Consider the following 22039-nt stretch of genomic DNA (forward strand, 5'->3'; position numbering starts at 1 on the left):
AAAATAACTAAAACTCCCAGAAAACCAAACTGAATGGAAGTCCAACAACCAAGGAGCTAAAGAAGAGACATTCATCCATACCAGTGTGAGGGGCGGAGACGGACAGCCGGGGTAGAGAGAACGTGCAGCAAGGCAGCAGCTGGCAGACCAGGAAGTCCCACATTTGCATGCGGATAAACTGGGAAGAAAAAGCTGGGGGGTGAGACTCACTATGCAACCCAGGATTCCAGCGCAGGAAAAGAAAGCCTCAAAACCTCTGGCTGTAAAAACCTGTGGGGAATGTGGCAGCGGGAAAAACTCTCAACCTCACAGGAGAGTTCATTGGAGAGACCACAGGGTCCTAGATTGTACACAAACCCACCTACCTGGGAATCAGCACCAGAAGGGCCCAATTTGCTTGTGGGTAGCAGGGGAAGTGAATGAAAGCCGGCAGAGAGCCAGAGCAAGTGGCACTGTTCCCTCTCGGACCCCTCCCCCACATACAGAGTCACAATGCAGCAACCTGGGTTGCTCCACCCTGGGGAATACCTAAGGCCCTGCCCCTTACAATGTAACAGGTGTGCTGAGACAAAGAAATATGGCCTAAATGAAAGAACAGATCAAAAGTCCAGAAAAAATACAACTAAGGGATGAAGAGATAGCTAACCTGCCAGATGCATAGTTCAAATGGTAATCTGGATGCTCACAGAAATGATTAAGCATGGTTGCAAAATGCAGGAAAAAGTGAAGGCTATGAAAAATGAAATAAAGAAAAATATACAGGGAATCAACAGTAAAGGGAAGGAAACTGGGACTCAAATCAACCTTGGAGCAGAAGGAAAAGATAAACATTTAACCACGACAGAATGAAGAAACAAGAATTCAATAAAATAAGGAAAGGCTTAGGAACCTGTGGGACAACTTTAAACATTCCAGCATTTGAATCATAGGGGTGCCAGAAGGAGAGGAGGAAGATCAAGAAAATGAAAAGTTATTTTAAAAAATAATGAATGAGAACTTTCCCAATCTGGCGAAAGAAATAGACTTCCAGCAGATCTGGGAAGCTCAGAGAGTCCCAAAGAAGTTGAACCTAAGGAGGGACACACCAAGGCACATCATAATTACATTACCCAAAATTAAAGAGAAGGAGAGAACCCTAAAAGCAGCAAGAGAAAAGGAGACAGTTACCCACAAGGGAGTTCCCATAAGACTATCAGCTGATTTTTCTTAAGAAATCTTGCAGGCAAGAAGGGGCTTGCAAGTATTCAAAGTCATGAAAGGCAAGGACCTACACCCAAGATTTCTCTATCCAGCAAAACTATCATTTAGAATGGAAGGACAGATAAAGTGATTCCCAGATAAGGTCAAGTTACAGGAGTTCATCATCACCAACCCCTTATTATATGAAATGTTAAAGGGACTTAATCTAAGAAAAAGAAGATGATCAAAAACTATGAACAGTAAAACGACAACAGACTCACAACTATGAACAACTGAACCTAAAAAATAAAAACAAACTGAGCAGACACTTAGAACTGGAACAGAATCACAGAAATGGAGATCAGAGAGGAGGGGGAGAGGAGAGAATGGGGGATAAGGTACAGGGGATAAGAAGCATAAAGAGTAGGTATAAATAGGCAGGGCGAGGTTAAGAATAGTATAAGGAAATGGAGAAGCCAAAGAACTTACATGTATGACCCATGGACATGGACTAAAAGAGGGGAAAGCTGGTGGGAGGAGGGGTACAGAGAGGAGGGGATACAGGGGAGAAAAGAAGGGACAACTGTAATAGCATGATCAATAAAATATAAATTCGAAAGAAAAAGAAAAAAAAGGTCATCATAGACCACGGTGCATGCTCACCCATAGTCACTAGACAAAACGTAACAGTAGCTCACAGACATGCCCCATTCGTTCATACTTGCCACCAGAGAGGACCTAATTTTGCCCAAAAGCCCAAAGCCTGTGCCACCAACTATAAAAATGTTTACAAATTACAAATGTTAAGATGAATTCATATGGAAATCTAAATGCATCTTAGAAAACTCCACTACATGTTAATGTTACCTGCACCAATTAACAAACAATCTGCCATGAGACAGACAAAGAAGGCTGAGTAAAAGCCACCAGTGAGGACCACATGTGACCAACCCTGCCTGGGGTCCCCTCTCTACAGGTTGTTGTCCCTCAGAGGGAAACTAACCTCTGGGCACAGTGTGAGCCTGCATCCCACCACAATACAGCCTCCTCTTACCCTCAGATGCCAGCCCAGGAAGTCCTGCAGGCTGAGCCTGGCTCCATCCAGCCAGGGCATGCTCATGGAGACGGTCTCCCATCATATTGGAAGTTCTAGGGCCTTCTTTCCAGACTTTCAATTGACAAGTTGTGCTGGGGTTTCTGTGAAACCTGTGCGTCCACCTGAAGGTACATCACTGCCAGGAAGAAAGTTTAACCTGCTCCTGGACATGCTCTGTTAAACCTCCTGCTATGGCAGTGGTGGGGGTGGAAGATGTGGGGATGGGGGCAAAGTTCAGGAAGTGTCCTTGCTGGCTTCTTAACAAACAGTCATATCTCAAAACAGAATGGCTTTTGTTCTTGACTCTCTAACTTTTCTGATAACAGTCTGCATAAAAGACACATTTCCCTGTTATTTTATTAAGGCAGCTCTTTTCTCTAGATGCTGGTAGTGGGAGAAGGAGCGAGGCACAAGGAGGCACACAGTAGAGACAAATCTTATCAGCTCTGACTGCATCTGTCCCTTGAATTTCCTATCCCTTCCAGAAACCCTAATACATGAGCTCACCGCCTGCAGGCCCCTAGCTCTTCACCCTCTACCTCACTCAGTTTCTCAGACCAGGAGTTTTCTTCTCACTCTCTGAACATGGGTGACAAACCTCCTCCTCACCTCTTCCCCTTCTGGACACACCACATCAGTGACTTTCTCCTAGGAGTTCTGTTACATGCGATAAGCCAAAGGGATGCTCAGGGAAATGCTGGGAGCTATGAGACCCACTTAACAGCCCCTGCAGGAAAAGACTAGAAGCAGCAGCCCATCAATAGTTTCCTGCATCAGGTCCCCTGACCAACTCTGCCATGTGCCCCGCCTTACAAATCAATAAAAGGCTTATTTATCTCTGAAGATCTCAAGCAGAGGATCGCCAAATCTGGTGTTTGGATATAACACACATATTCTCTACTCATATTCTTATTGGACTTTTAAAGATTATACAATGTACTAGCATTTTGTTAAGAAGAGAGCAATCTTTCTATAAGTTTCACAGTACCTAGTTTCAACTCCCCTAAAAAGTACATTTAAAAACCTTAAAAAGCATAAAAAGACATAGAGAAACCTTAAATGCATATTACTATACCAAAGAAGCCAGGCAGCAAAGGCTATACACTGTATGTTTCCAACATTCTGAAAAAGGCAAAACTATGGGGACAGTGAAAGTCAGTGGTTGCCGGGGGTCACTGTGGGGGAAGGGAGGAATCACAGGACCACAGAGTGCCCTTAGAGCAGTGACTACTCTGTACAACAATGGCGGATACATGACACTGTGCATTTGCCAAGAACCACAGACTGTACACCATACCAGCAATGAACCCTCAAATAAACTGTGAACTTTAGTTAATAATAATACATTAATATCGGTTCAGTTATAACACATGTACCACACTAAGGCAAGATTTTCATGATGGTGAAAGCTGTTAGTGTGTGGGGCATGCAATAGGAACTCTCTTTCTTATCTGCTCCATTTTCTGTAAACTTAAAACTGCTGAGGTATAAAATGTATTAATTTTTTTAAGTAACAAAAAAACATAAAAAAGGCATTTCCTTTATTCAAAAAAAAAAAAGTAGGATTTAAAAACCTGAGAAGCATTCCTTTTGCATACTCTGAAACGCTGGGTTCTACCATGCCTTCCAAAGGCAAGAGGAGTGGCACAACCTCAGGGCCAAGCCCCTCAGAGGGGGGAGGGCCATAGCCATGTGGGCTAAGGGGGTATCTACCCACTCAGAGGACAAAATGGGGCCATGGTCAAACAGCACCCCTGCCTGCTCCACCCAGGGGTCAGGGGAGGCAGCCCCACTGCAGTGGCTCACTCTTTCAGATCAAATGGGAACTTCAAGCACAAACTGTGTTGATGCTTTTTACTATCCTGAATAGTTTCCTGAATCTGCTGTGTCAAATTACCATAAACTGGGCAGCTTAAAACAATAGGAATGTGTTCTCTCACAGTTCTGGAGGTCAGAAGTCTGAAATCAAAGTGCCAGCAGGGTTGAATTCTTCCTGTCCCTTCCAGCTTCTACAGGCTCCTGGTGGCCCTGGGCTTGTTGCGGCATCACTCCAGCCTCTGCCTTCGTCTTCATATTTCCTTTTCCACTGTGTGTCATATCCCTTTCTCTTCGAAGGACACTCTACTCAGCATGATCTACTGGATCTTGGGATCCTTAGCTTAATTACATCTGAAAAGACCCTTTTTCCAAATAGTGTCACTTTCATAGGTTCTGGGTTGATGTATCTTTTGGGGGACCACCATTTGACCCACTACACCCGCCTACATATAAAATATTAAAAAATCGATGCAATGCCCTAGCAGAAATATGACAGAAATAAGACAAAAGACACTGATGATAAAGTACATGCACTGGGAGACCTGATAAGGGTCTAGTGCTAACTACGTGACAGGACCCTGCAATACCACTGGGAAGGCAATTCTCCAGATGCTCCAAACAAAAAAGGAAGGCTCCCCTTCTGACCTAGCTGCACTCCTGGAAAATTCCAAGATGTGCCAAGCCACAGTCTTCCTACTCAGGTCGTGTAAGCAGCCTCTTCACAGTTACGGGAGCTGGCAGTTCATCTGAAAGCTGACACATCAGAGTCATGCACACTCGAGGCCCCCCTCCTGGCCAAGTTATGCCTCGCAGTCAGTAAAAGTCCCAGCTGGGCACTGGCCTCCACATGCCAGGACCAAGCCTGACACCTCTCAGTCACACCCATAATGAACACAGGAGACTGTCTCCTGCCTTTGTGCATGTGGGGGTGTGCTCAGGCCCAGCTGGTACTCTGGGGCCAACCAGGTGGCCTGGGTATCTGTGCTGGCAGAGATGATAGTGAGGATGTAAGCCTGCATTATCTGAGGGGTCAGCAATACCTGGGGCAGTTTCTCAGAAAAGGGACACAAGACACCGAAGGAAAGTAGTGGAATCCTGTGGTGAGTTAATATTCAGAGGGACTTTCAGGAACTATTCCGTGCAGCCCCCTTATTTTACAAAGGAGCTGAAGCTCAGAAGACTGACATACAGGGCCTCAGGCCCACTGGGTCACAACCTAACCCTGTTCCCCTCCCTGGGAAACAGGGCTGAGGGGCTGGCGGTGGCCACGACGGCCTTCCCCGACAGCTCTTCAAGGCCTCAGGATTTCTCATGTATTAAAACAAAAAAACTCCAGATCCAGCCACCCTGGCTCTCCTGGCACCTGCCCCCTCCCCACTGCACCTGCCCAACTGGTGGAACACAATGCAGTGATCTGTCTTCTGTGGCTGCGACCCTCCCCAAGCCTTGACACAGGGAAAAACACCCACAATTATTGGCAACCCCATGTAACCACTGCAACCCTGCCTTTTTCTGGGGGTAGAGGTGGAGTAAAGCAAGGCCTTAGTCAGAGGTCCCCAGTAGACCCAGAAGATGGTTTGAAATTTGATAAAATGAAAATTGTATGATGAGCCGCCTGCTCTGGCCTTGCTTGGCAGCCTGACAGAAGGTGACAGCATCACCAGAGGCTCAGCCTGTCACTAACAACGGGCCCAGGGGCATCTCCTGCCAAGGGTCTCAGGTGGGTGCATAACACTCACAGTAGACAGCCACCAACTATGTGCTGCAGCCATGAGCCCCCCGCAAAGCCCAGGGCCCACCAACCACAGCACCCCCCTTCCAGTGTACACAGGGCTGCAGAGTGAGCCCTGCCCTGCCCTTGCGGCCCAGGGAACCACTAAGCAAAGTGGGACTTAGGAGGGCACAGAGGAAGAGGTGTAATGTCTAATTCCCTCTCAGCTCTCTCATGAAAATCACTTGCCTCAAAGGTAACGAAGTCCTCGAAATCATCAGGGCAGGCCTGCGGCTCCTCGTCCTGGGCAGGTACAATGCTGCACAGCTGGCCATCAGAATCTGCGGGAGAGAAGACCTAGACTCAGCAGGTAACCCAGACACTCCAGAGAGGGCAAGGGGGAATCTCTGTGGGTAATCAATGGAGCCTGGAATGGCTGTGAGAAACCCAGGAGGAAGGAAGGTTAATATGGGAAAGCAGGTCTCCCACTGAAAGAGCATTTCGTGCCAGAGTTCTCAGGCAGCTGTGTAGAGGCCAAATGGTAACTATTTCTTAAAAGAGTTGGACAGCATTGTAAAGGAGAAGGAGCACAATACCAGCTCTGTGACATTGCTCATGGCTCTAAAAAGTATTAGATGCCAGGCTTAATTTTTTAAGAAACTGTACATGTCTGGGGAGGTGTAGGTTTGATAAAACAGTACCAAAATAACAACACATAGTCCTCAGTGTTGGACTCACGGGCAGTTTTTATCTTCTTTTTTGCTTAAGTTTATTTTCTACAGTAAATGTTTTATTTTTATAATATGAAAAAACTTTAAAGGAAAAACAATCTTTCCATGAGGGACAGACTGTAATTCTGACATCAGCAATAGAAATACCCCTTTCTTCAAACACAACCAATCCCCACAAAGAAAAGGCACTGGAGCGCTGACTGCTGCAGCCCAGCGGACTGAGCACTGGCCTGCGAGCCAAAAGGTCACCAGTCCGATTCCCTGTGAGGGCGCACACCTGGGTTGCAGGCCAGGTCCCCCGCTGGCAGTGTGTAAGAGGCAACCACACATGGATGTTTCTCTCCCTCTTTTTCCCTCTCTTCCCCTCTCTCTAAAAAAAAAAATAAATAAAATCTTAAAGAAAAAAAAAAGGAAGAAAAGGCATTGGCTTCATAGTGTCCTGGCCATGTTCAGGTATAACACTTTTTTAAAAAGCATGCACCTGATGGAGTATCATGATGTTGTCTCATTACTGTGGTGCTGTCATATCAAAAGAAATATTCATTTGGTCTTCTTCCCTAATCCTGACACAGAGCTCCTAAGGAGTGTCTGTTGTTTTTCATTAACGGGCCCCTTTCAACCTTACTTGGGTTTAAAGTAATGAGGTGACTGTTGGAGAATGGGGGCTGGGTAGGGAAACTGACCTTGTGATCACAGCTGGAACTTTCAGCTCCGCCCCCACCTCTTCGGAGAGGGAGGCGCTGGAGACTGAGCAAACGACCAATGACCAATGACTCATCATGCCTGTGTAATAGAACCCCCATAAAAAACTCAAACTGAGGAGGTCTGGAGAGCTTCTATGTTAGTGAACACATCATATCGGGAGAGTGGCGTATCCCAAAATCTACGTGGACAGAAGCCCTTGTGCTGTAGGCCCTTCCAGACCTGCCTATGTATCTCTTCATCTGGCTGTTCATTGTAGCCTTTGTAATAAACTGGTGATAGAACTAAAGTGTTTCCCTGGGTTTCTATGAGCCATTTCAGAAAATTATCAAACCCAAGGAAGGAGTTGTCTTAGACAGAAGTGTAGGTAATGTGAGCACCTGAGATGGGGCCTGCACTAACTCTGGGCAGTTGGTATCAGAATGAATTAAATTGTAAGACACCCCAGTGGGGACCTCAGAGAATCAGAGAATTGCGTGGTGAGGAAAACCCACACACTGAGTGACAAAGTGTGAGCAGAAAACAGATCACATAGTACTTACTTAAAATATATCAGTTACTTATTTTTCTTTTTTTTATTTTTTAAATTTTTTTTAGAGAGGGGATGAGAGGGAGAAAGAGAGGGAGAGACACATCAATGTGTGGTTGCCTCTCAAGCGCCCCTTATGGGGACGTGGCCTGCAGTCAGGCATGTGTCCTGATTGGGAATTGAACCAGCAACCCTTTGATTCACAGGCCAGCACTCAATCCACTGGGCCACACCAGCCAGCGCAGTTATTTATTCAATATATTTCACACACTCTAACGTAACATCAGTTATTTATTTATTTAAAAAGCAGAGTAGAATCTGCCAAATGGAAGAGCAGGCCTCTCTGGATGCTCCTGGGAAGAGTACTTTGAAATGACCATCGCCGGCTTCTTTGGCCAGAGGACATTCTTCTTTGGTACCTGGACTATGTGGGGAAAATGCTGCCCCGCCCCCAGCCAGGTTCTGAAGGGTCAGTGGTTTGAAGTCACTACGATAACCGGTGTAATTAATGGGGAAGGAAGAATGAATGTTAAAGGACCCTCACTGCAGAGCAATAGCTGGACACATGGCTACTCTGTCCCGTTTCTAAAGAGCTCTCTCCATTTAAACAATAATAATGTTTTCCCTCAACATTATACAAATTCAAGCATTTATGCATTTAGCAATTACAAGGCACCTTTGCCAATTCAATACTGCTTTGTAGTAGTGATTAAGGCCCTTATATAAAAATCCCTTATGTGGCTGTTGTTTTGTATTGTTTTCCCTGGAAGTGTGGCTAAATATCTGAGTGCCTCAGACTATGGTTTAAGTGAAACAGCCTCAGAGCACGGCAGCCTGGATCTGTGCAAAGTGCTCTGGATCAGAGCAAAGGGGCAATGGCCTTTGGCTCCAGTACTTGCTGCCCACCAAGAGGCTGACAGCCTTGGAATCCCTTGCACTGGAGATTCGGGTCTTTTGTGCAGGTGAGGTACAGCAGAACAATATAAGCTCTTTTTGAAGAAGGAGGTGATTGCTTTGGACACAAGTTTTTGGTTTCTAGGACAGGAAGTGACGGAAGATCATTATCTCAGTGCAGTTTGAGATCACATATATATTTTGTAAAAAGCTAGACTACCTTTGGCTTATTCCTCACCCCCACTTTTTAAAAAGATTTTATTTAGTCATTTCTGGAAAGAGGGGAAGGGAGGGAAAAAGAGAGGGAGAGAAACATTGACGTGTAAGCGAAATATCTATCAGTTGTCTCTCGCACACCCCTAAAATGGGGACCTGGCCCGCACCAGGCTTGAGCTCTGACTGGGAATCAAACCAGCAACCTTTCAGTGCACAGGCCAGCGCTCAACCCACTGAGCCACAGCAGCCTGGGCCATTCTTCTCCTCTTAAGTGTGAACAGCCTTGCTTACACTTCCAAAAACTGAAACACAGAATTTCAAACTCTTAAAACTTAGCCAATCATTTCACACATGTAGACGTGTGCTCAGATTCCACTGGTGGGCCTAAGATCCAGAAGTCTTGCTCCACATGGTGAAGAGGAAGATGTGAACATACAGCTGGTGTATTCATATTCTTGATGGGACTAACTAGGACTCTTCAGTCAGTTTTCTCGATAAAAACTAAGACAATGGAAATTTTTAATGTGCATTTATCTTATTCTTCCACAGCCTGGGGGGAGGGAACAAGCCAGAGCAATGGCCTATTTGTAACAATTCCCTCTCTATCTCATTCTATTCCTGAAATAAGGCCTGTGGTTATGACAGTAACAATCTCCTCGCACTTTTCCTGCAAACTGGGTCAATATATCGAGTCACTTGGTATGCCACTCCTGGATGCAGAATAAAAGTGTGACAGACAAGACAGCTAAGTGCAGCTATGATGACACACTGGAGGGAAGACACAAAGTGAACTAGAGCTGAAATTCAGTTCAAGTAATCATGCTTTTCACTCTTTCAAATGCTATTAAATAACACTTCAAAATCCCCTTTGACTTCCTTTTATCCTAGTTTTATTTTCACTCTCCTTTCCTAACATAAGATAAGTGATAAAGTCAAATTACAGCCCTGACTCTTGTGGTTCAGTGGGTCACGCGTCATCTTGCAAAGTGAAAAGTCGCCAGTTCAATTCCAGGTCAGGGGGACATGCCTGGGTTGCAGGCCAGTCCTGGGTTGGAGATGTGTGAGAGGCAACTGATTCATGTTTCTCTCACACATCGATGTTTCTCTCTTTCTCCCTCTGTTCCCTTCTCTCTAAAAATAAATAAATTTCAAAGTCTTTTTTTAAAAGGTCAAATTACAAAAAAGTTTGGAAATTACCAAAAAAGTAAAGCCATGGCCGCAGCCCGGAGCTGGACCCGCAGTGCACTGAATGCACGGGATGGGGAGCCTCCATTGGCACTGCCTCTGCCAAGCCCACAACAGCTGCAGTCACCCAGAGGCCCAGCTGCCCATGCCCACTCCAAGAGCTAGGTGCGCCCTGCTGGCACTGAGCCAAGGGGCCACTCAACAGCCCTTCTAAAGGGAGCCTGGGGCTGGAGTTGAACTGTGAGGTCTCTTGACAAGAAGGTCAAGTCCTCCCACAGTGCCCAGAGCCCAGCTATGCCCATATCTTGTGATCCTGGTCACCCAAACCAGCCACACTGATCCTTTTTCAGCTCCCAAACGCATAGGGCACGCTCCCCTCAGGCCTCCCACCTACATATTGCTACCCCTCCCCAGATTTTCTCAAGGAGGCCTCCAGTGACCACCTCTGGCTTCACCCTCCTCCTGAGCTCCTGTCACTTCTTGTAGCTATAATCTCTTGTTGTTTGTGAGCTGTCCTCCCCTAGAATGCCAGCTCCCAAGGGCAGGGGACTCTGTACTTCCCAAAGTCTGGAAGAGTCTGGTTCAACAGTGTCCATGTCCAAGGTCCTTACAGGTCTCAGCTGTGTCCTGTCTTGGCGGCTGCCCCTCCACCCAGCCTGATTCAAGCTCTCACCACTAAAGCCTCCCTTCAGCCCACCAATTCTAGGACTCTGCCCCATCTGCTAGTAGGTCAATCCCCTCACCAACCCTGTCCAAGGCCCCCAACCTCTCTGCCCCATCAACAACACACCCAGCAGTAGACTGTCCCTCAGGGTCCATGGTCAATCAACTCGCTTCAGCAGCAGGGGTCTGCTCTGCAAAGGCTAAACTTGGGGGTAGGGGGATGGGGGGGACACCACCTACAATGCACTCCACAATGTGCTATCATGTTGAGACCAAGTCTTGCCTTTTAGGGATGCTTCTATTCCAGAATGTTCTTGCCACTGGAAAAACACAGCATCATTTCCTGGAAAATCCATGCTAACTCCAGGACTGGCAGGAGTTGGGGCGTGGGGCAATTAATTAAATCAAAGTAGAAATATTAACAAAAAGAATGCAAAGAGACTCAAACAACCCCAGTGGGTCCCACTGGTGTGCATGGGCTGGCCAGAGGCAGGACTTTCCCAAGGTGAATTGATTTGGTGGGTCACAGTAGGAGGGAGCTGTTCCCCCATACAGAAAGAGGAACAGCTACAGAGAACCGCGTGCCTGGGGGATGAAGACAGACCAGGTATACAAGGCCAGGTGAGCCAGAAAGAGGTTCCAATGGGGAGTAGGCTGCAGAGAGCTCTAGATGGAGACACAACAGCCCTGGCCAGCTCCTTTCAGGCAGAGACAGAAAACCCAAAATCCCTCCCAGGGCCTTGCCTCAGGCTCCTCTCTGCCAACCCCTGGGAAGGACAGAGAGTACCCCAGCTGCAGTGGAAACATCCCAGGCAAGGGCAAGGAAGAGGGCAGAGGGGTGGGGTGTGCAGGCAGAGGCCCCATCTCAGTGCATCAGGGTGGATGGTTAACCATTAAGGAAAGATCAGGACTGAAGGAGACAATCCATTCTCAGATGACCATTTTCTCTCACTAGATTGATAAATATCTAAATGCGCCTGAAGTCGCTAAACTTCAAGACACATGCAACCCATGAGATGATCACACAGGTCGTCTGAGACAGCAACCCCTCCTGCTTGACAGATAATTAGCCTCTGAGAAACAGCTCCTCTCCCTCACTGGGCAGGTCAATGGCCAGAGAGTTTTATTACCGCAGACTAGGCTGCATCTGCCTGGGTCACAAGTTTTCTGGGAGCACATGCTGACTGTCAGGTCATGACCCTCCAGGAACTTGTGTGGCAGAGCTTGCTCCATTTTACACTAACTGTGGCCCCCAAGAACAGAGCAGCCACCAGCTTGGACTTTGACTAGAGAGGGCCTCAGAGCTACACAGATGGCCCCAGCTGCCACCTCTGCTCCCAGCTTGACACTTGAAAGAAATCTGGGATCCTTAACCACCTGAATCTGAGGAAGCTCTGTCTCAACCCCTGACTGGAAGGTGCAGAGACTACAAGGGTCATGTCCAAGGCCCAGAGCTCCCAATGGCCCCTTTGTTTTCAGTCCCAGGGAACACACTGATGCCACCATCCCTTGCGGGTAAGGCTGTACAGCGTGGCCCCCACCCCCAACCCATCTCACTGACAGCAGCAGCACCTCCCTGTTCCCCGACTCACTGCGTGCTCTGTATGCCCCAGGACTCTGGATGCTGGTTCACCACATCTCTCTGGGCTGTGCTGGTATTCACATGTGTGGCCTGACTGGGTGAAAGAACCAGGAGTAACACACAGGACTCCATACTCAGAAAGCTACCCAAAGCGAACGGGGACTTGGTATTTTAGGAAACCCAGGTCCAATGTGACACTGTTGGGTGATAATTTTGGGGATGTGACAGACAAGATAGATGAGACTCCTTCAATGACTACTAATAAGACTGTGGATCCAAGGACACCCCCTTGACTGAGCCACCATGATGACAGTGGGCCTGCTGAGTCTCTTTATGCCCTTCTTCCTCCGACAAGATGCAGGAAGGAGGGAAAAAGCCTGCAGCTGGTGACTTCCCAATACCACTACCCTCACACCACCGGGCTGAAGACAGGGAATGAGGAGGAAAGGTGTACTCAGAGCTTCAGAGTTTCATTTGAAGAGGAAAGCATATAGGCAACTCGTAAGAGAGTAAAATGGTACAACCACTTGAAAGAACATCTGGCAGTTTTCTAAGAAACTAAACACACATGCACATGACCAGTCACCCCACTGCCAAGTACAGGCCCTAAAGACATGAAAACATATGTCTACACAAGACTTGCATATGAATGTCACTAGAAGCTTTACACATAGTCCCAAACTGGGAATACCCTAAACCCAAACAAGTGTTCATCCCTGGGGTATAAGCACATGATGGAGCACTGCTCCGTAACAGAAAAACAACACTGATAAATCTCAAAAACATCCCATACAGGGAGAAGCCAGACAAAAGAGCAGACACTGATCATCTTATTTATATGAAGTCCATGACTTGCAAAACAAATCTATGGTAACGAAAATCAGCAAAGAAGGCAACAATAGGATGGAAGGAGAAGGCCATGAGGGTAACTGTCTGTAGTGATGGTAATAACTTGATAGCGATCTGCATTACCAGACATAAGAATTTGTCAAAATTCACAGAATAGTACACCTAAGGTTTCACTATAGGCAAATCTTTACTCAAATAAGACTACAAACAAATATTGAACTCTAGGTAATGACTGAGGCACATGCTGAACTGTTTAGACCGAAGTGTATGGAAGTACGCTGATTTGGAATGCATCCCATTAGAAAAAAGGAAAACAAATTGCAGAATATATAGGAAGACAGACGGATAATGCAGATATAATAAATGTTGCCTGCAGAATACATATGACAGATATGGGTATCCACTGTGTGTGTGTCTTTCAATATTTTTGTATGTTTCTAACTTTCCGTTAAATACTCTTTGGGGAAAGTGGCAATAGTTTTCTAATGTTATGGATAAGTAATTGAGTAGGTCAATTCTGGAAGATAAGGTAAATGAGGAGCAAAGAATAAGGAAGGAGGGAGAGAATCCTGGAACCTGGGGAATTTCGGGGTTTCAAAGAGAAGGGAAGAGGTTTAGCTCAGCAAAAGGAGTCTGAGGAGTGAGGGTTACTGATACGGGGTGGCTGAGCGAGAGGGAAGGACAGTGGTGGAGCTGAGGAAGGGGTGAGGCGAAGGGAGCACAGGGTGGGAATGACTGACCTCCATTTCTGATCGCTGTGATCCCTCGGTAGAAGTCTTCAAAACTGATCACGCCGAGCCCACTGGGATCCAAGTATTTTGTTAAGTCCTTCACCTGCAATTGCCAAGTGAGAATATGTTACCCAAGCCTTTACAAAATTGGACTGTATCAAGCACTTGACCTTTTCACCACATTCAGAGAGCAGCCTACTTGAAAGGTGTGATGCTGAAAATAAGAGCCACTGGTTCCTCTGACCCAAAGGCCACCACCAAACCCTGGCAGGATAGCTAAGTTGGTCAGAGTGTCACATCGATAATCCAAGGTTGTGGGTTCGATCCCCAGCCAGGGAATATAATCAACCAATGAATGCTTAAATAAATGGAACAACAAATCAATGTTTCTCTCTCTCTCTGTCTCAGTCTCTCTCTCTCTCTCTAAAAATCAACAAATATTAAAAATAAAAACAAAAGGCCACCAACAGGTCCAGACAAAAGAAAAGGTGGTATCCTAGGAGAAGGTGACGAGAGCACCTGAGACCACAAGACATGGAATAAAATCCTACTCTCAAAAGTCAACAGCCATGTTTCTTAAGTGGAAAGATCATCAGTGTTGACATTTTGGATATTATTCTAGCCAGTCTAGACCACTACACATAGCATAGATCTACCCATCCATTCCAACAGCTGTGCAGATGCCATAGGAAAAACAACTTAGGCTAGTAGACCTAAAAATCATGAAAAGTAAGTAGGATAATTCACACATGCATGTTACTACAGAGAATGAAACTCTTCAGAAAGGAGATATACTTATATTTCCAAATATAAATTGGATTTCCTCAAAATTTAAAAGTTTTGCATTTCAAAAGACACCATAAGGAAAACTAAAAGATACAGACTAAGAAAATAAAGATTTAAACGGTTATTTTATCAAAGAAAATATACAAATGGCTTATAAGCACACAAAAAAGATGCTCAAGATCATGAGTCCTGCCTTGCCTGGTGTGGGTCAGTTGGTTGGGCATCATCCTGTAAACTGAAAGGACACTGGTTTGATTCCCGGTCAGGACACATGCCTGGGTTCGGTCCCTGTGCAAGGCATGTGCAAGAGGCAACTGATAGACAATGTTTCTCTCCTTCTCTCTAAAAATAAATAAATAAAATATTTTTTTAAAAAATAAAGATCATTAGTTCTTAGGGAAACGCAAATTAAAACGATGAACTATTACTCACTAAAAGAGCTGTAATCAAAAGTCCTGACAATAACGGCAAAGATGTGGATAAACTGGAAACTCATGTATTGCCAAGAGGAATGTAAAATGGTCTGGCCAATCTGGAAAATCATTTGGTAGTTTCTTGAAAAGTTAAAACAAAAGTTTACCACACAACACGGCAACTCCATTCTTAGATTCTCACCCAAGAGAAAAAAACTCCAAATAATAAAAAAAGATGTATATACAAATATTTAGAGCAAGGCAGCATTACTCATAACAGCAAAAGAGTAAATGCCGTCCAAATGTCCATCAACAGAAAAATGGATAAATAAGATGTGACCTACTCATCCAAAAGACTATTAGTCAGCCATAAAAAGGAATGAAATACTGATACATACTATAACATGAATGAACCTTTTTTCCCCCAGCTAAGTGAAAAAGCCAGACACAAAAGCCCACAAATTATATTCTTCATTTATAGGAAATTTTCAGAAAACACAGATAAATACAAATACAAAGCATACAAGCAGCTGCCTCGAAATTATGGGATGAAAGTAGGATTGACTGCTAAAAGCACGCAAGATCTTTCTTGGGTGTGAAAATATTGTAAAACTAAGCTGTGGTGATGACTGAATAACTATGCATTTACTAAAATTCATTGACTAGTACACTTACAGTGGGTGATTCTTATGGCACATAAAATATACTTCAACAAGCTCTTAAAAATAAATGAAGCCCTAACTGGTGCAGCTCAGTGGACTGAGTCCCAGCCTGCAAACCCAGGTTCGATTCCCAGTTAGGGCACAGGCCTGGGTTGCAGGCCATGCCCCCATTTGGGGGTGTGTGAGAGGCAACTGATAGATGCATCTCTCTTTCTCCCTCCCTTGCCCTCTAAAATAAATAAATAAAATCTTTAAAAATGTAAAAGAATAAAGAGATAAAAAGGATTCAAGAGAAAATGACAAATAATGAAGACAAAGATACATTAGTAGGGCTAACAGAAGTCCCTGAAGAAAAAAATCAAGGCAAAGGACTCATGGACATGGACAACAATGTGGTGATTGCAGGGGGAGGTAGAGGTGGAAAAGGGTACAAGGGGGATAAATGGTAATGGAAAAAATACAATAAATAAGTGAATAATAAAAAATTTTAAAAACAATATTTAAGAGAACTTCCCTAAAAAAATTAACTACAATTCAAAGACTACATGAAGTATCTAAGAATGTCAACTCATAAACTCAAAAGACCTACTCCAAGACTTAAATTGGTAAATTTTTTGGACTTTAAAGGGAGAAAAAAAATCATTTGAAAAGCTATGTGAAAATCAAGTGACTTTATGAAAGAAAATTAGATTATCATTAAACTTTTCAGCAGCAACACAGGAATATTCTAATTCCATTTCTCCAAGTGTTTTTGATAACTGGGATCCTCCACATCACTATGAGGTATCACTCATGATGTATTAAAAACAAAACAAAAACTTTATAATCTATGCAATTAACAGTGAGCACCCGTAGTAGCCAGGCCGTGGTATTTAAATTCCACTTTCATTAAAAGGAGTCAGGATCCTTGGAGAAATGCCAGGAGATGGCAAATTGAGCTTGGAATATATTGTCATACCTGAAAGCAAAGTCGCTATCAAAGACTGTGTTAGGTCACATCAAAGAACTCAGGAGTCAACCTAAACAGGCTTTCACAGACAAAAATGAGACAATATAAACTGATGAAAATGATAAATACAACAGAGTGAAACACATCACATTTCAATCCATGACAGCAAAATTAAGGTTAAAAATAACCACTCGTCACTGGAGGACGCTAGTGAGACAATTTATCATTGTAAAAACTACTAAGGGAAAGAACTAAGCAGATATCCTGCCTTTCCCATACACACTGTTACTCAGGTTAAGCAATGGTAGTCAAGAGGAGAAGGAATGATGGGATCAGAATGTCACCATCCTGCATTCCTTGATGAAGTCATGGACAAGATCAATGACCCAAGTGCCTCCTGATGGAAGTATGTGACACCACCTACATCAAGCCGGAATCCAACTACCAATTTACAGAAAAGACAATGATTAAAGCAACATGTTCCAACAATATCGCAGGGATGTAATCAGCAAAAACCAAAACAGGAAGACCTTGAAAGAAACAAATAAGTGCCCTGCTATTTTCAAGGAGGAAAAAAACAGATGGAGAGAGTAAACCTCCTTTAAGAGACTTAGGAGACATATCAACCTGTTGCCTGCCATGTAAGAACTTTTTTGGATCCTGATTCAAATAAATTGCTTTTCAAAATCACATTTACAAGATAATTAGAAATGTGATTAGATATGAAGGAACCGTTTTTAACTTAAGCACATTGCTCCCCCACCACCACCTGAGGACACGTTTTATTCATTTTTGAGAAAGAGGAGGGGGAGGAAGGGGGGAGAAACTGGTTGCCTCCTGTATGTGCCCTGAGGATAGAACCCACAACCTAGGTATGTGCCCTGACTGGGGATCGAACCCACAACCTTTTTGGTATACAGGATGATGCTCCAACCAACTGAGCCACCAAGCCAGGGAAGCACATTGCTTTTTTAATACACTAACTGAAATATTTATTTTTATTATTTTTTAAAGGTATGGTGCTATGCCTTTTTTATTTTTTAAGATTTATTTATTTTTGGAGAGAGGGGAAGGGAGGGAGAAAGAGAGAGAAATAGCAATGTGTGGTTGCCTCTCATGTGCCACCTACTGGGGACCTGGCCTGCAACCCAGGCAATGTGCCCGGACTGGGAATCAAACTGGCGACCCTTTGGTTCGCAGCCAGCGCTCAATCCACCAAGCCACAGCAGCCAGGGCCTAACTGAAATATTTAGAGATACTTAAAAAACCTGGGACTAAGGTACATACATGGATACATATATGTAATCAAATGACCATGACTGTGAGCTGCTGAGGCTGGGGGTGGGATACTGGGGAAGCACTACACTATTCCCTCTACTTTTGTATATAAGTGAACTTTTCCATAATGAAAACTTTAAAGAAAAAGAAAAAAAAAAAGAGTAAAAGACAAAATGAGCAAAGAACAAGAAAGAAAGTGGAAAGGTAGTGGGGTGGGAGTGGGAAGATAAAATGAGGTGGTTAGCCAGGGAGAGGTACCCTTTGAAGGACCATACAGGAAACCAAGAAAGGCAGGAGGGTTTCAGGATGTGACTATGTAGGGATAGGGTATAGAAAGGCTGTTTCAAATGAGGAGAATCAGAGCTAAGAGTATGATGGGCGTGAGGCCTGGCTGAGGCCAAACCCATAATCCACACCATCCACAAATATTCTTCACAGCTTCCTGGGCAGTGGGCAGGCTGGAAGATGCTGTAACATTCACCCCTTTCAACATCATTTCTTGATGGAATGGGACATAAAACCAGACTGGAACTGGAGCAGCTCAAGCTAACTTACCCTAACAGTCCAGGATTCTTGAGCCAGAGATGGCATCTCCCTTTTCTCCCACCACAATGGGAAGAAATGGCAGCCACCATCCCTCCATCTCAAGGCCCTGAGTGTTTGAGACACTGTGCTCAAAGGTCCCTGCATCAGCTGATTTCTTGAAATAGCTGAATGATTCCCTCCTTAACTCACAAAAGCCTTTATTCTTAAAGCATGTGATATCTAGTGAGAATCTTTTGGGTATTTAACCTGGAATCCATACTGGCTAATCTGTCTTTAAGATTTCTAAGAATGTCAACAGTGAAGCTACTAATTGAACACAAAGTACCAAGTCATTCATTCTGAAACATTAACCCAACACTTTATAAGCAAATAATTAACTGAAGATGCCCTTTTATAGGTCACTATGTTAGAATGAGCAAAGATGAATCAAAGTATAAATTTTTTTAAAAGTCCACTTCATATTTTCTTTGGAGAATAAATCAACGATGATTTGGGGATGGTTTTAATGATCCAAGCCCAAAGTTACCCATCACAGGCTTTCAGAAATAAACAATACTGAGGGCCCTGGCTGGGCAGCCCAGTTCGTTAAAGTGTTGTCCTAATACTCCAAGGCTGTGGGTTCAATCCCCAGTCAGGGCACATACAAGAATTAACCAAAAAATGCATATATAAGTGGAACAACAAATTGATGTTTCTTTCTCTCAGATCAATAAATAAAATTTAAAAACAAGCAAATAAAAAACAATAAGACTAAAATATAAGAACCTGTCATTTCTTGGAAAATTAGCAGAACCTGGAAATCAAGCCAAGAAATGTACAACAGAGCAGTCAAAGCCAGCCAGCACTCCATCCCACAGCAAGTTACAGAGCACCATGGGAGAAGATACCACTCTGCAACTAGCTACCAACAAAGCTGGTTCCTGCAGGATTATTCTAGTATGAGAAATTTACTAACAAATACTATTGTTTCTGCTACAGATATGAAGACAACTTAGAGAAGCAAGCAGAACAAGCTCTGTAACCACAGTTAACTCCAACTATAGAAGCACAGCTCACAGAAATCACACTGAAAGCACAGTGCTTCACAGGGAGAAACCATCCCCATTTCTGCACACTCAAATTATAACATTTTCAACAAAGCTTATCCTATCAGAAGCCATGGTGATACTATTAAGCACCGTCAACCTACCTAACGTTTACAGAATATTCCAGCCAGTGAAAGCGGAATACATTATTCCTTTCAAGCAAATGCTTGTGGGACATATACCAACACAGACTATATTCTGGACCATAAAACAAGTTTCAATAGATTTTAAAGGATTCAAGTCAATATTAGCCACCAGGGAAATGTAAATTAAAACAATGAGGAACATACATACAAGTCTATTTGGGTAGCTAAAATTAAAAAGATGGTCCACACAGTGTACACCAAGTGTTTGGAAGAATGTGGAAAAACTGGGATTCTCATACACTGCTGTTGTAAGTTTAAAATTACACAACCACTCTGGAAAAGTTTGGAAATTCTTTAAAGGGTTAACCATGTATCTACCATATGATCCAGTTATTTCACTCCTAGGTATTCACCCAAAAGAAATGAAAGCATGTTCAAAGGCTCATACATGAATGATCACAGAAACTTTATTTGAAGGGGCCAAACAAAACAAAAAAACAAAAACAACAACAACAAAAGAAACAATCACTTATGTCCACCAGCTTAAAAATGCATAAACAAATGGTGGTATTCCAAAAGGCCTTTTTTAAAAAGCAGCAATCATGGTACTACTAATAAGCAAAATGTTCCTAGGGACTCCCTTACCTATTCATAAACTTCACTCCAGATTTGCAGATGGGGAGAGAAGCAACTCTCAAAAGCCTAATCACGGATCATTTCTAAATGTCTACACTAAGGCCTGCAGTTTGCCTACCTCATATTGACTGAACTTTTTTTTTCTTTTATAATTAAAAATATTTTTTCAATTATAGTTTACATGCAATATTATTTGGTATTAGTTTCAGGTGTACGGCATAGTGATTAGGCAATCATATACTTTACAAAGTGTTCCCCTTAATATTTCCAGTACGCAATGGCACCATACATAGTTATCACACTATTATTGACTATATATCCTATGCTGTATTTTATATCCCTATGATATTTTAGAACTACCAATCTGTACTTCTCAACCCCTTCACCTTTTTTCACCCAGTCCTCCAATGCCTTTCCCCTCTGCTGATCTTTACTTGTTTCCTGTATCTGTAAGTCTGTTGTGTCTGTTAGTTTATATTGTTCTTTAGATTCTACATGTAAGTGAAACATATGGTATTTGTCTTTCTCTGACTAACTTATTTCACTTAGCATAATACCCTTTAGGTCCAGGTCCATCCATGCTGTCACTAACGATAAGATTTTATTCTTTTGTCGTGGCTGATGTGGCTCAATGGATTGAGCACTGGCCTGTGAACCAGAAGGTCTGCAATTTAATTCCCAGTCAGAGCACATGCCTGGGTTGTGGGACAGCTTCCCCCGTTAGGGGTGTGCAAGAGGCAGCCAATAAATGTTTCTGTTACACATCTTTGTTTCTCTTCCTCTCGTCTTTCTCCTTCCCTTCCCCTCTCTCTAAAAAAATAAAGGCTTGTTAAAAAATTGTCCTCAGGTGAGGATAAAATTTTTTTTTTTTAAGACTTCATTCTCTTTTTATGGCTACTTATTATTCGTATTTTTGCTCCTTTTTTTTTTTAACTTCTTTTTCTTAAAGAAGACCCTTTAACATTTCTTGTAATACTGGTTTGGTGAAAATCAACTCCTTTAACTTTTTCTTCTCTGGGAAGCTCTTTATCTGTCCTTCCATTCTAAATGATAGTTTTGCTGGGTACAGTAATCTTGGTTGAAGATTTTCTCACTTTGAATGTGTCTTGCCATTTCCTTCTGGCCTGCAAAGTTTCTGTTGAGAAATCAGCTGAGTCTTAGGGGGTTCCCTTGTATAAAAGGAAACGCTTTTCTCTTGCTGCTTTTAAGATTTTCTGTTTGTCTTCAACTTTCCACATTTTAATTACAATGTGTCTTGTGTGGGGCTCCTTGAGTTCATCTTGCTTGGGATTCTCTGTGCTTCATTGATTTGTATGTTCATTTCCTTCACCAGGTAGGAAAGTTTTCTGTCATTGTTTTTTCAAATAGGTTTTCAATTTCTTGTTCTTGTTACCAAACAAATAAAGAAGGGGCGGGTACAGTTGCCTGTTGCCACAAAAGCCAAACTATCGAGGCAGGTGCTGATGTAAAAGGAGAAAGGCTTTATTTAGCTGCTGCACCGTCTTGGAGAATGGGTGACTCCTTGTCTCAAAGCTCATCTCCTCTGCAAAACCCAGACAAAAACCTCCCATCCTCATCAAGGCCAGAACAAAAAAGCAGTGCCCAGAGTTCCTGCTCCATTTTAAAGTACTTTCAATTCAGTTCCTCCCTATATGTCCCTAGTGCCTTCTGAGCTGCTGCCCCAGCACTGAAGCTCAGAGAGAGCAAATCCA

General features: G+C 43.6%; 1 protein-coding gene across 2 annotated transcripts in view; it reads right to left on the reverse strand.

Annotated features, from left to right (window-relative positions):
• The window catches only part of RAB11FIP3 (RAB11 family interacting protein 3), a 91211-nt gene that overhangs the window by 26032 nt on the left and 43140 nt on the right, over nt 1–22039 (reverse strand). For both annotated transcript variants that reach the window (XM_054586732.1, XM_054586730.1), the window contains exons 2-3: nt 13896–13989; nt 6054–6145 (exon numbers count right to left, since the gene is read on the reverse strand). In XM_054586732.1, the coding sequence (XP_054442707.1) occupies nt 6054–6145; nt 13896–13989 (186 nt within the window). The remainder of the gene's footprint in view (nt 1–6053; nt 6146–13895; nt 13990–22039) is intronic.

This window comes from Pteronotus mesoamericanus, unplaced genomic scaffold (genome assembly GCF_021234165.1).
Source record: "Pteronotus mesoamericanus isolate MK-2021 breed Mesoamerican mustached bat unplaced genomic scaffold, CSHL_Meso_final contig_947, whole genome shotgun sequence".
Classification (NCBI taxonomy): domain Eukaryota; kingdom Metazoa; phylum Chordata; class Mammalia; order Chiroptera; family Mormoopidae; genus Pteronotus; species Pteronotus mesoamericanus.